We start from the raw sequence: 12,589 nt of genomic DNA, 5'->3' as shown, positions 1-12,589 counted from the left end.
CACAGGTACATGTCCTGCTTTTTACCTACACAGCACCCTGCTCTAGGGGTTACCTAGGGCACACATTAGGGATGACTTATATGTAGTAAAAGGGGAGTTCTAGGCTTGGCAAGTACTTTTAAATGCCAAGTCGAAGTGGCAGTGAAACTGCACACACAGGCCTTGCAATGTCAGGCCTGAGACAGGGTTAAGGGGCTACTGAGGTGGGTGGCATAACCAGTGCTGCAGGCCCACTAGTAGCATTTAATCTACCTGCCCTAGGCACATGTAGTGCACTCTGCCAGGGACTTACAAGTAAATTAAATAGTCAATCATGGATAAACCAATCAGTAGTACAATTTACACAGAGAGCATATGCACTTTAGCACTGGTTAGCAGTGGTAAAGTGCCCAGAGGTCAAAAGCCAACAACAACAGGTCAGAAAAAATAGGAGGAAGGAGGCAAAACGTTTGGGGATGTCCCTGTCAAAAAGCCAGGTCCAACACACACCAATTTCGAAAACTAACAAAATTGAAAAAATAAATCATGACCAAAACAATAAAAATCCAATCTGTAGAACCAGAGATATGCAATTCTAAAGATTTAAGTGAAAATAGCTTCAAGGAGCCCAAAGCACCACTTATGGTTATTTGGTCATGTGATACCAGGAGAAAGATGCAAGTTCAGGTCAACCACGATGATGCATGGGTTGGATACAGGAACCAGGTCAGTCCCGCTGAAAAGTTACCTTCTCAGTCCAGCAGAGAGTCCTGGTGGAGAGGGCCGCAAAGAATAGGGTAGCTTTGTGCATGGTTGTTGATGTAGCACAAACAGCAGGCCTGGCATCGCAGATGGCTGTCACTGTAGCACGAAGATCCTGTTGTCACTTGAAATGGTTGGTCCAGAGCTTTGCTGTCATGTTCCCTATGAGCAATCAATAGTGTAGCGCGACGAGTCGAGTTGATAGAACTTCACACTGGTGAGTGACAAGGTTTTGGCACCCGTTCGTGGTCACAAAGAGCCCAAAAACAAACTTCAATTCAACTCCACTGAGGCCACACCAAGTGTCCAGTGCCTGAGGGGCACCACTTGAGGGTCAGGGGCTTGTTTCAGCTGGATCTGGATGTTAGTTCAGGTGGTTGTGAGGCTGTTATGTCCCTGTTGCTCTGAATAGGTGTCCAGCAGACTTGCCCTAGGAGTCACTTTGGGAGTTCTGGTTCAGGTGCAGGTCCAATTCCTCTGACTCGGGCAGGAGGACAGCAGGGCAACAATACAGCAAGGTGTCAGTCCAGTAAGGCAGTAGTCCAGCAGGTCAGCAGTCCAGCAAAGTGCCAGTCCCTTCAGCAGCATAGTAGTCCTTCTTACTGGCACAGTCCCCACAGATCCAGAAGAGTACTGAAATGTTTGTGCCTGAGGTCTAGTATTTATATCAGGAGCCTCCTTCCTTTGAAGTGGGAAAAGCTTCTAGAGGTTTCCCTTTGAAGTGTACAGGTTTCCTGCATCCTCTGTCCTGGCTCCAGACTAAATACAAGGAGCATGCAGCCCTTTCTGTGGAGGCAGGACACAGCCTAGTAATGTGTACGTAGGGCTGTACCCAGCCCCACCCACCCATCCTACCAGTGTTGGCCCATCCAGGCATATCTAAGCCTTTCATTGGGTGTGGCTGTTTGAAAGGAATACACAAAGCCCAGCTGCCAGCTACACCCAGTCATGTTATTCAGCCACAGGCTGCAGGCACTAACTGGCTAAGGCAGGAAAATGCCAACTTTCTATAAGTGGCAATTTCAAAATTGTAATTTAAAATCCGACTTTACTATAAGACAGAATTTTCATTAAAATTTCAAAGACACCAAACATGAAGTGGTTACCTGTTTCTATTTGGAAGTTACAGCTAATTAAATGTAATAAGGTAACTCCAAAGTTATTCTACGGGAGAGGTAGGCCTTGCAGTAGTGAAAAGGAATTTAAGGGGTTTCACTACCAGGACATGTAAAACTTAAAAGCATATGTCCAACTTTTTAAATCCATTGGACCCTGCCCTCCGGGTTGTCCTGTGCCTAGCCTAGGGATGCCTTATATGCATTAAAATAAAAGATTTGGGCCAGGGGAAAGGTTTATTTTGCCAGGTCAAAATAGCAGTTTAATACTCACACACTGGTTGCAATGACAGGCCTGAGACATGTTTAAAGGGCTACTTAAGTGGGTGGCACAATCTGTGCTACAGGCCCAATACTAGCATTTAATTTGCAGGCCATGGGTACACAGGATACCAATGTACTAGGATCTTACAAGTAAATTAAATATTCATATTGGATATAAGCCAATTTTACAATGTTTAAAGAAGAGAGCACCAGAACATTAACACTGGTTAGCAATGGTAAAGTATGCAGAGTCCTAAAAGCTAACAAAAACGGGTTCAGAAAACAAAGGTGCGTTAAGGCAAAATGTTTGGGGATGACCCTGCAGAAAGGGCCAAGTCCAACAGTTTATATCACTGCTTCTAGCACCCACAGCACCTAAGGTAAGTAAGGTTCAGTGTCTTAGTAGAGCACACCAGAACAACTAGCCACCTCTTACAAAGTGCACCCTATCAGCAGCAGTACATCCACTCAGGGGTTCAAATTAATCATCCAAGAAAAAGGTCAATGAAATCAAATATCAACTTTTTAATTGAGAAGGCTATATTATTGCTATGGTTATTGCATTTACCTGTGACCAAAGAACGCAAAAGGCTTTTCCTTTAGCTGTGGCAGCAAAATAGTTATTATTTCCTTAACTATTTGGTTCATGTCTTCAGCAAAGGGTTCCCGAGAACGAGATTCTCTTCCTGGCAATCTTATTGAATACACTGTAGGAAAAGAACACCAAAATTCAATTACAGATAAGACAGTTTTATATTACCAAACAGGAAATGCCATGCTATTATGCCTCTCAAAGTTAGGTACATTATGTAGTCACACTGAGTAATGAAATCATTTAGCATTTTTATCATTTAACATTACCAATTGTTTAAAAACTTTCTTTTTAAGTTCAAAACAGATTTGTGATGTTTTGGGTTTGATGACTGAAAGACGCTGATGAGCTCTTTAGTCAACACATGCACAAGCACTATTAATAAGAATAGATAGTTAGAATTTTAAAGTATGGATCATCAAACATATGTAGACTTCACATATCTTCATAACAATATTAGAGTATACAACATCTAATAGATTTGTGCATGTGTGTCCATGTGTGTGTTTTTGAAGACACACAGAAGTAGATGTATTGAAGAAGTTGTGTTTCCATTCAGAATCCTATAGAAAGTTTGCTTAAACACACAGAAGAAACTACATGGCAGACTCATAGGTTATCTTTGTGGTTGGTGTAAATCTCAACAGCAGTGTTAAAAAAAAGATGGCAATAACAAATATTTTCTGATTAAGAGAATCTAATAAGAGAGGCAGACTTTTTTTTTTTAATCATTTGTCTTTTGTTGCATAGGGGCCACCAGATCAGCGTGGACAATGGGTAACTGCTAAATAAAAACATTCCCAGTAGATGGCCCCACACTGGATGAACCAGGATATTTAAATAATTAATGCTTGAATTAAATTATTTTGGAGAAGAATATTTATTGAAGGGGGTAAGAATACTCCATTAAATCCCACAGAGATGTAAAACTAGATTGTAGGCCTACAGGGGTATTTCCAAATAAACACATGATGACATCTAAGTGCAACAGAAACATCAAAAACAAATCATAAAGACATATGTAAATAGCCAGAGAAACCCTGGCTGCTAGACAAATAAAAGGTGAACACAACAATATTTCAAATGAATATATGCTATGCTGATATCAGTAACAGTCCCAGAAACTTAAAAAAATCAACAGGAGAGCTGTTTCCACAAAAACAACATACAACATGTTATACTAAAATGTATACATACAGAGAAAAATGCTCATGTGAAAAGGCTTACATATTCGTGACATCCATGGAAACTAAAATAAAAATAATTTACACACAAACAGCCCAAAAGCCCCAGTTGTAATCCAGTGCAACGAAGTAGGGACATAACCTAAATCAGATTAAATTTCAGCTACTTGAGCAACTGAAATAACCAGAAGGTATAGGTGACTTAGAACCATTGTTATTAGCCATCAGATGCATAGATACTGACAGCAAACGTGTCGAAGGATCTATTGCTTTCTTTCGAATCTGTGTCTAAAAATTAACACAGATTACAAGTCTACATATGTATATCACTGGCACATCTTTACTCAAAGATATAAATAAATAAATACTCGGATATGTATAGTGCGGCTAAACGCCCATGAGGGTATCCAGATGCTGTCAATGGGCACGGGGAGATTGAGTGATTTGCCTAGAATTAACAGGGTGTTGAGCCAACGCTGAGACTTGAACCTGGATCCCCCGCTCTGGAGTTAGCAACTCAGCCCACGGCGCCATCTCCTGCTTCCTAGCTAGAACTAGTTACTGTAAAAAAAATCTAGTATGTATCTTATTTAAATCTAACATATTTATTAAGAGAGCCATGGCATAACCTACACGTAGAATGGACAACAGCTATTCTACATAACTATTTCAGTTGACACGTAGAGAGGGGTTAGGCAAGAAAAATGGACAACAGCTATTCTACATAACTATTTCAGTTGACACGTAGAGAGGGGTTAGGCAAGAAAGAGTTATCTGCCCATTAACGAATCACTATAATTCGAAAGGCTTTGGGGTCCTTGTTTACAAAACTAGGTATATTAGACATTTCACAATTAATTCACAACTTATTTTGTGACTGAAATAAGTCCGATAATAGCCTGCACACCTAACTGAGTTTTGTGACATGTTTATCTAACTAGAAACACTGACCAGGTATATAAAAGTAGAAAGACAGGGAATTTTTTGTGGATTGATCAACCAAGGATGTATGATGCTATAATCCAACTTTAAATGTAGCTTTTATAATACAAGGAACGACTGTCACAGACGTTATATAAAGTCCTATTAAAATGCTGTTGTATTGCAAAGAATGAGAATTAAGTGATCATAACACTATAAGATCACTGAATAGAAAAACAGAATAGAAAAGCTTGGGATTGAGATTTTAGGGTATCATGTTCAGAACTGGCACTCGTCAATATTTGAAGAAATACTAAGACCAAGAACCAAACACACAAATAATATGAACTAAAGTTGTTAAACAACTTGATGAAAGCTCCTTTTTGATCTGTCTAAACATTTGTAGGATAGAAGAAATCACATTACTCTTAAAAACTCACTCCATACTCTCCAATATGGAGGCAGTCCCCATTATCTGAAGTGAAATTCAGTCAAGATTACTACAAATATTACACGGAGTAAGGATTTATAACCTATTCAATAAGACTGTGTTGTTTTTTTTACATATTTACTGAGTTAGTGGGACAGAGCTATTAAAAACTATTGTATTTTTGTCTAACTTCACATTCTTTTTGATCTTTTATGCATAATGAAATCAGCCTGAAAACTGCCTCACAGTGAAGCTGCAATCTATGAAAATAATTTAATAAATATAAAAACACACATTAATTATATCCTTATAAAATGCAATTTTTTAATGTCATGTCTGGGGGACATTGGAAACTATAGTATTTAAACATTTGTTGATATACCTTTGTTAAACATTTATTGATATACTGCATCATCAAAACATGTTTTTTTACAACCCGAGCCTGTATTATACCCCACAAGAATAAATCACTCTACAAAACAGGAGAATGTGTCAAGATAAATATGAGACCGCTTGGCTTACACTTTTTTTTTTTTTTTTTATAATTCCTGTCGTTCTTTGAATACTGGACAAAATTAAGGATGTGCATCAACAGTGTGATGTGGGGTATTGTGATGGTGGGTGATAAGTACAAACTAAAGCTTTTAACCGAGCAGTAAATAACTTTTGTATTGACTGCTGTAGGAAGGATGGTACTAGGTTGGAAATGGCTGGAACTATAACCACCTATAAAAGGCAAAATAATTTAAATGTGCTTATGTATTGCACTGTCAGGAGACAAGAAGTACCCACTCATGCTAGGATTTAAAAAAAAATACAAATTTTAGGGCAGCTGTTATCTGGATTCTTTCATGTTATCTGATTCTATGCCCGTAGACTGCTCAGTTGAGTAAGGAACCATGTATCTCTAGCACAAAGGCACAGTTCTCATGCAGGAGAGCAGGAGAGAATCCTTACCCTTTTTGCTATCTTGTGCTTTTAGGATGCATAACAACACTGGCTTTAGGAAGTGAAGATATAACTCTAAATCATTTAATGGGGTGAATGGTGACGACCAGAATTCAATGACTGTGATTCTCAAACCAAAATTATGATTTTATAAGTAAATGCAGCAACATTAAATAGTGTACCATGCTATCCAAGAAACATGGGCAGTCTACGGGAAGAACCAAAATGAAATATAAGAACTGGCTTTTTTTAATAGAGATATATCGTCTTTTCTTTACCTTGAAATCTGGAGTGTAAATAGAGAGGACTCTAGAGAGTTGTACCCACAAATACTGTGCTAAGAAGGAAATAAATATGGGGAATGTGGCCATGTTCGCAACAGTGGTGGACACACAGTGAAAATGCCTTGTGCCATTCGCCCCAAATCGCCAGCAAATCCTTCAGTGGGCCGGGCACTGCACCCCCCCATCTCTCAATCCCCCCTCACAGGACACCATGCAGTGTAAATGCCCCTCCCTGCCACACTTGGATCAGGCCGTAGATGCTGCCCTGCTCATCGGCCTGCTGCCGGACCCAAAGCCAAGATGATGGCCCGCTAGAAGAGACCCGGAGGACTGCCCGACACCAGACAGGATGTCCAACAGACTACCTCTGGGACTCTCCAGCCCCTCGCACCCTGGGGGTTCCCGCTCTGCTTCAGTCAGGCTGAATCCTGCCGGGTGGCATATCACGGCAAGGCCCGGCACCTGCACAGGACCAACTCACGTGATTGGGAGTGGATGGGACAGGGCCACGAATGGGCATGCCTCAATTCCTACGTGGTGGGAGGTTGTGTCTCGGCCCAGATGGACTCTGGGGGATGGCGTCTGGTCCCCGGGGGGATGGCAAAGCGGTGAGTACTTAAGTCCTTGTGCCACGGGCCCTCCTCTGAACCTTGCTGCCAGCTCCCTGCAGGCCGCCGCACTGCCTTGAGGGTGAGAGCGACGCAGTCTGCTTCAACAATAACCATCATCCGGCTGCGCCCTGTGGCTAGACCCCTGACCCACGGTGCGCTACTGAATGCCATACCAGCCATAGAAGCCTAGATTAGGAGACCCCGCCCTAGGTTCCCCCACCCCCTTTTTCTTCATATTCTCGCCTTCAAAAAGGCTTTGATGTTCCTCAAGGTGCACTGCTGGCACCCTTGACACCTCACCTTGCCAGTATCAAGGACTACCATAACCTGCATTCACACCATCTTCTTACTGGGGACCGGGATACGGATGGTCAGCCCCAGCTGAGAAGAACCGCTTGGCTGCCCTCCCTGGCTGCAAAGGCTAATTGCTGATGACGGAATTGCCCTGGCAAATTTCAGTCAAGACTGCTTCCCTATGACTTCAGACTCAAGCCTACCTCTCCAGGGGCAGAGCACTGCTTTGATTTGTGGGTGTACTACCGTCCTTGACATCATCACTGGGGCATCACTGGATCTGATTACCGGTGCTCAGATCAGAGCACGGAGTGGACAAGACTGCGAGGACTAATCCCCACACCAACTGGGGGACCAGCATTGACGATCCCCTGCTTCATAAGGTGGGGAGGGAGATCCCAACAATTTCTAGTACTCACCTCTTGACACCTGCCTTCGGAGTTGCCGGGTGATCCTCCCTCACCCATATCTTTATCATCAACAGGAATTCCGAGCCACATTAGCTGGGGACCACAGTGCACTGGGGAACATCCACTCCAGCCCCCCCTGGCTTCTTGAAGACCCTCATCTACTGCTCTTTAGAACACCTCTACCTCATTTAGACCACAGTAACTGCAGTACCTCTGGGGACTACTAGCCTCCTTCAACATATCATGGGTCACCCGAGGGCTACTGTGCCAGCCTCAAAACCACCACAATCAGTGCCCCCCACTTTGATATCTGACACTCCTCAACCTTATCCATCTGCAGCCCTTCTACATGCACCACAGGACAAACTTGACCAAGTGCTAGCAGCAATCGAAAGCTCCTGCAAATCAATGGAGAGTGCACTGGATTCATTGGTCACGGAGTTTATCTTACTCAGAGACGAACATAGCAAACTTGCAGCACAAGTGGCCATGGGGAAAAAACTATAGCATCGATCCAACCCTGCACCGATGACAATCACCAAGCTATCTGCAACCTTCAGAAGAGGGTCCATGTGTTGCAGGAGTGGGTCGACGACGCGGAGGTCTGAACCAGGAGAAGCAATGATTGGATTCTCGACCTCCTGGAGGGAATAGAAGGAAAAGACCCCCTGCAGTTCCTTGATACCTGGTTTCACTCATTTGTCCCCCCCGCCTCTGACTTTACCGCCTTCTTCTCACTGGACCGTGCTCACTGGGTCCTGGCGTGCACCCCCTCCCCCAGAGTGCCCAATCACATCGATTGTTAGCCAAGCTTCTGCACTACCGTGACCGTAATGCCATCCTCCGGAAGGCATGGCCCTCTCCCGTTTGGAACATAAACATATCGCAAACTTCCCGGGCCACACACTTGCCAACCAGCGGAAACACAATACCTTCCTGGAAGCCAAGAAATGTATTCAACAGGCAGGAGACCAAAACTCATTGTTGTACCCAGCTAAACTCAAGAATATTCATGCAGGGAAAACCCAGTTCTTCACAGATCCTGAAAGGGTCTGGGAGTGGATAGACAATAACTTTAGGACTGCGCTCCTTCGGCTGAATGCGGGTCCACCAAGCCACACCAACCCAGGCAGGGATAGGCAGCTGCCTGGGCGCTGGCCCCTCACGCTCCAAATCAAAGTCACTGCTACTGCAGCCACCGCACACGGGTCTGGAGCAAATCATCAGAGGCTGCCATCAGGTGCCATCAGGAGGCCGCAGTGAAACTTGGTCTGCAGGCCGCTCCGTTGGGCGACGACCGTGGTCCCCACATCTTTTCCACAGATGAAGAATCAGACTCTTCTCCGGTCTCCCTCCAGTCCTCTCCAGTTTCACCTGGTGACACCACAAACTGCAGAGATTATAATTTGATGTTCCTGTTCATTGTAAAGGGGGCCGGGGAGGATCAGATAACTCTGAATTGAACAAAACACAAAAGTCTATTTTGTTTCATTCTTTCCAGGACCCATCTTCAGCACCAACATGCATCTATCCCCTGACAACCCAGGCCCTTCATACTACTACTGGGCCCCCTTGCTTACATTACAACATTGGCACATCTGATTGAGTTAACCACCATGGCCACCTCCCACACTACACCGTTACCATAATGCTACACCCTGTTCGGGCATCCCGCCTGTTGTGGTTGGCCCTGTTTGTTACGAGTTCACACATTCCATGACCCTCCACAACCCCTTGCACCCAAACTATAGAGGCCTGCTTTACACACACTGTACTCCCACTGCAGCAAGAGAGGAAGGTTGATTGGGCCCTACATGTCCCTTCTCCTAAAGATGCTCAGACCACAACCTTCTTAACCTCCACCAAATGGGCCCCCTGATCACGACCAGACTTCTCACTCTCAACATGAAACAAATGCTCATGGCACTGAAACGCTATTCCATTTACTTACTTTACTTTAAACAGCATCATCCTCATATAATATTCTTGCAAGAGACACATACTAGCAATGAGGAAGTACCCAGGCTTCAGAAAAAAAAATTGTGAGGCACCATATACACATCTACGTTTTCAGGGTCCGAGGGGGCCTTAATATCGATTAGACCAGGGGTCCCTTTCCAAACTATAACCACTACCATTTACAAGGAAGGGCACTTTGTATTGCTTGAGGGATGACTTAATGGACCCCGCCTCTTGATCAGCAGCATATATGCCCGTAGCACAGATCAAGACTCTTTTTGGGCAACACTCTCAGGCTCTGTGGATCTTGGGAGGCGACTACAACTGCGTTATGGACCTCCAGCTGGAGCGATCCCATCACTCCTGCCACACTCCTCCCCACACATGTCCAGACGTAACTCTTTTTTAACTGGTTGACACACTGGGGGAAGATGGACGCCTGGCAATCCCTACACCTGGCATCACACAACTACTCATTACACTCAGTTCCCTATGATATATTTTGGCGTCTAGAAAGCATATTGTGTTCACAATCCCTTGCTGTATCACTTCACACTGCAGATTACCTGGTCCAGGTGGTGTATGATCACGTTCACTGGAGAACTCCTCCCCATCTTCCGTCCCCACTTGGCACTTGTCCTAAAAATGTCTGGATGATTCAGCTTTCAGAGAATGTCAAAGAACACACATCTGCAATTATTTCAAGGAGAATACCAACACTGCCTTGAACAGACTCCTCAGGTGGGACGCCTACAAGGAATTCACCCGGGGAACATGCCTCCAAGAGTTAGTGGGAGTGCTCCGCAACTAGACAGGGAGATTACTATGGCAGAACAACTGCTACCCTTATTAGAATGCCAAGCAGAGTAAGGTGCCTCCCAGCGCCTTGAACTTGAAGAGGCTAAATGTAACCAGGCTTCTTTACTGGAGAGATTGTGCTGATTTAACCTCACAGCATATGCAGCTAAGTCCCACATGGAGGGAGGTAAGTTGGGAAGGCTCTTTGCCTGGCTGCTCCAACAGGAGCAACGAGGTGACCCCATCTTAGAACTCTGCTCTCATACAGGCCAAACCCTTTGCACTCAGAGAGATATCTTAGCTGAATTCTAGAACTTTTACTCAACAATCTACGGGGCACCTTGTTGTGAGGGGAATAGGAATATTTAATCTTTCTTCTACATCCTTGACATACTGAGTATTACTGCCACTACAAGGGAAACACTAGACTCTGATGCGGCTTTCTACCGGTTTCCGTTTGGTGGAGGTTAAGAAGGTTCTGGTCTGTGCATCATTAGGAGAAGGGAGATGTAGGGCCTGCCTCTCCTGCTGCAGTGTGAGTAAAGTTGGTGTAAAGCATGCCTCTGTATATTGGGTGCAGTGGGCTGTGGGGGGGTCGGGGAAGGAGTAAACTCAATAACACACAGGGACTACTGCAACAGAACAGACTATAGGATTCTGGGTAAATACTTTTGACTCATTACGCTCAGATCTGGACAGACTTCATACACTATGACCAAAATGGGTTTGTCCTACAGCAAAGCTCTTCCCACAAACTCTGACATCTTTTTTGCAGATAAGACCAAGTACAGGGTATTTCTCCATATGTGGCTGCCTGGTGTTGGACATAGAGAAGGTGTTCCACACCACTGAATGGACTTACCTCTTCTCAGTCCTCACACGAATGGGCATAGGGGACTGACCACTGTCCTACACCGAATTATTATACCAGCACCCACCGTCCTGGGTGAAGATGGGCTGCCTCATCTTGGGGGACTCACAAGGGATACCCACTTCCCCCGTCAATTTTGCAAAGGCTATGGAGCCCCTTACCATCTGACTCTGCTGAGGAAGATGATGTTCGGAGGGTATTTTGTGATAAGGAATGTACACCAGACCCCAGAGATATCAAGAACTATCCGCCCATCTCCCTCCTCCCCTTCCCGGTGAAGGTCATCGAGAAGATCATCAACAGCCAACTGACCAGCTTCCTGGAAGACAACAACACACTGGACACCTCTCAATCCGTATTCCGTAGGAACCACAGCACTGAGACCGCCCTCGTCAGGACCATGCTCGACAAAGTCAAAACTGCGGCCCTCATCCTCCTAGACCTCTCGGCTGCCTTTGACACCGTCTGTCACACACCCTCCGCACACGACGCAGGAATCCGCCACAAAGCCCTGGACTGGATCACATCCTTTCTCTCTGGCAGAACCCAGAGAGTCTGCCTCCCTCCCTTCCTTCCTGAAGCCACCAAGACCATCTACGGCGCTCCCCAAGGATCCTCTCTCAGCCCAACCCTTATTAACATCTACATCGCACTGCTCAACTACATTGTCCGATCCCACAACCTCAACATCATCTCCTACCCCGACGACACCCAGCTAATCCTCTCACTCACCAAGGACTCCACCACCGCCAAAACCAACCTCCACGACAGAATAAAGGCCATCGCCAACTGGATCGACAGGAGCCACCTAAAACTGAACTCACACAAGACGGAGATCCTCATCCTCGGCTCTAACCGCTCTGCATGGGATGACTCCTGGTGGCCAGCCGCCCTAGGAACCGCACCAACGCCCACCAACCACGCACGCAACTTAGGTTTCAATCCTAGACTCAGCGCTCACCATGACCTAGCAAGTCAACGCCATCTCATCTTCCTGCTTCAACACCCTCTGCATGCCCTACAAGATCTTCAGATGGATCCCCACCGAAATCAGAAGGACGGTCACCCACGCACTCGTCAGCAGCAAACTGGACTACGGCAACGCTCTATACGTAGGAACCACGGCCAAGCTCCAGAAAAAACTGCAATGTATACAGAATGCATCTG

At 45.1% G+C, this 12,589-nt stretch overlaps 1 protein-coding gene across 4 annotated transcripts in view; it reads right to left on the bottom strand.

The window, feature by feature from the left end:
* The window catches only part of OLAH (oleoyl-ACP hydrolase), a 97,856-nt gene that overhangs the window by 64,367 nt on the left and 20,900 nt on the right, over positions 1 to 12,589 (bottom strand). For all 4 annotated transcript variants that reach the window (XM_069211585.1, XM_069211586.1, XM_069211587.1 and 1 more), the window contains exon 3: positions 2,689 to 2,827. In XM_069211585.1, the coding sequence (XP_069067686.1) occupies positions 2,689 to 2,827 (139 nt within the window). The remainder of the gene's footprint in view (positions 1 to 2,688; positions 2,828 to 12,589) is intronic.

Source organism: Pleurodeles waltl, chromosome 10 (genome assembly GCF_031143425.1).
Source record: "Pleurodeles waltl isolate 20211129_DDA chromosome 10, aPleWal1.hap1.20221129, whole genome shotgun sequence".
Taxonomy (NCBI): Eukaryota; Metazoa; Chordata; class Amphibia; order Caudata; family Salamandridae; genus Pleurodeles; species Pleurodeles waltl.
The sequence above is the reverse complement of the archived record's forward strand: the minus strand, read 5'-3'. Positions and strand labels throughout refer to the sequence as shown.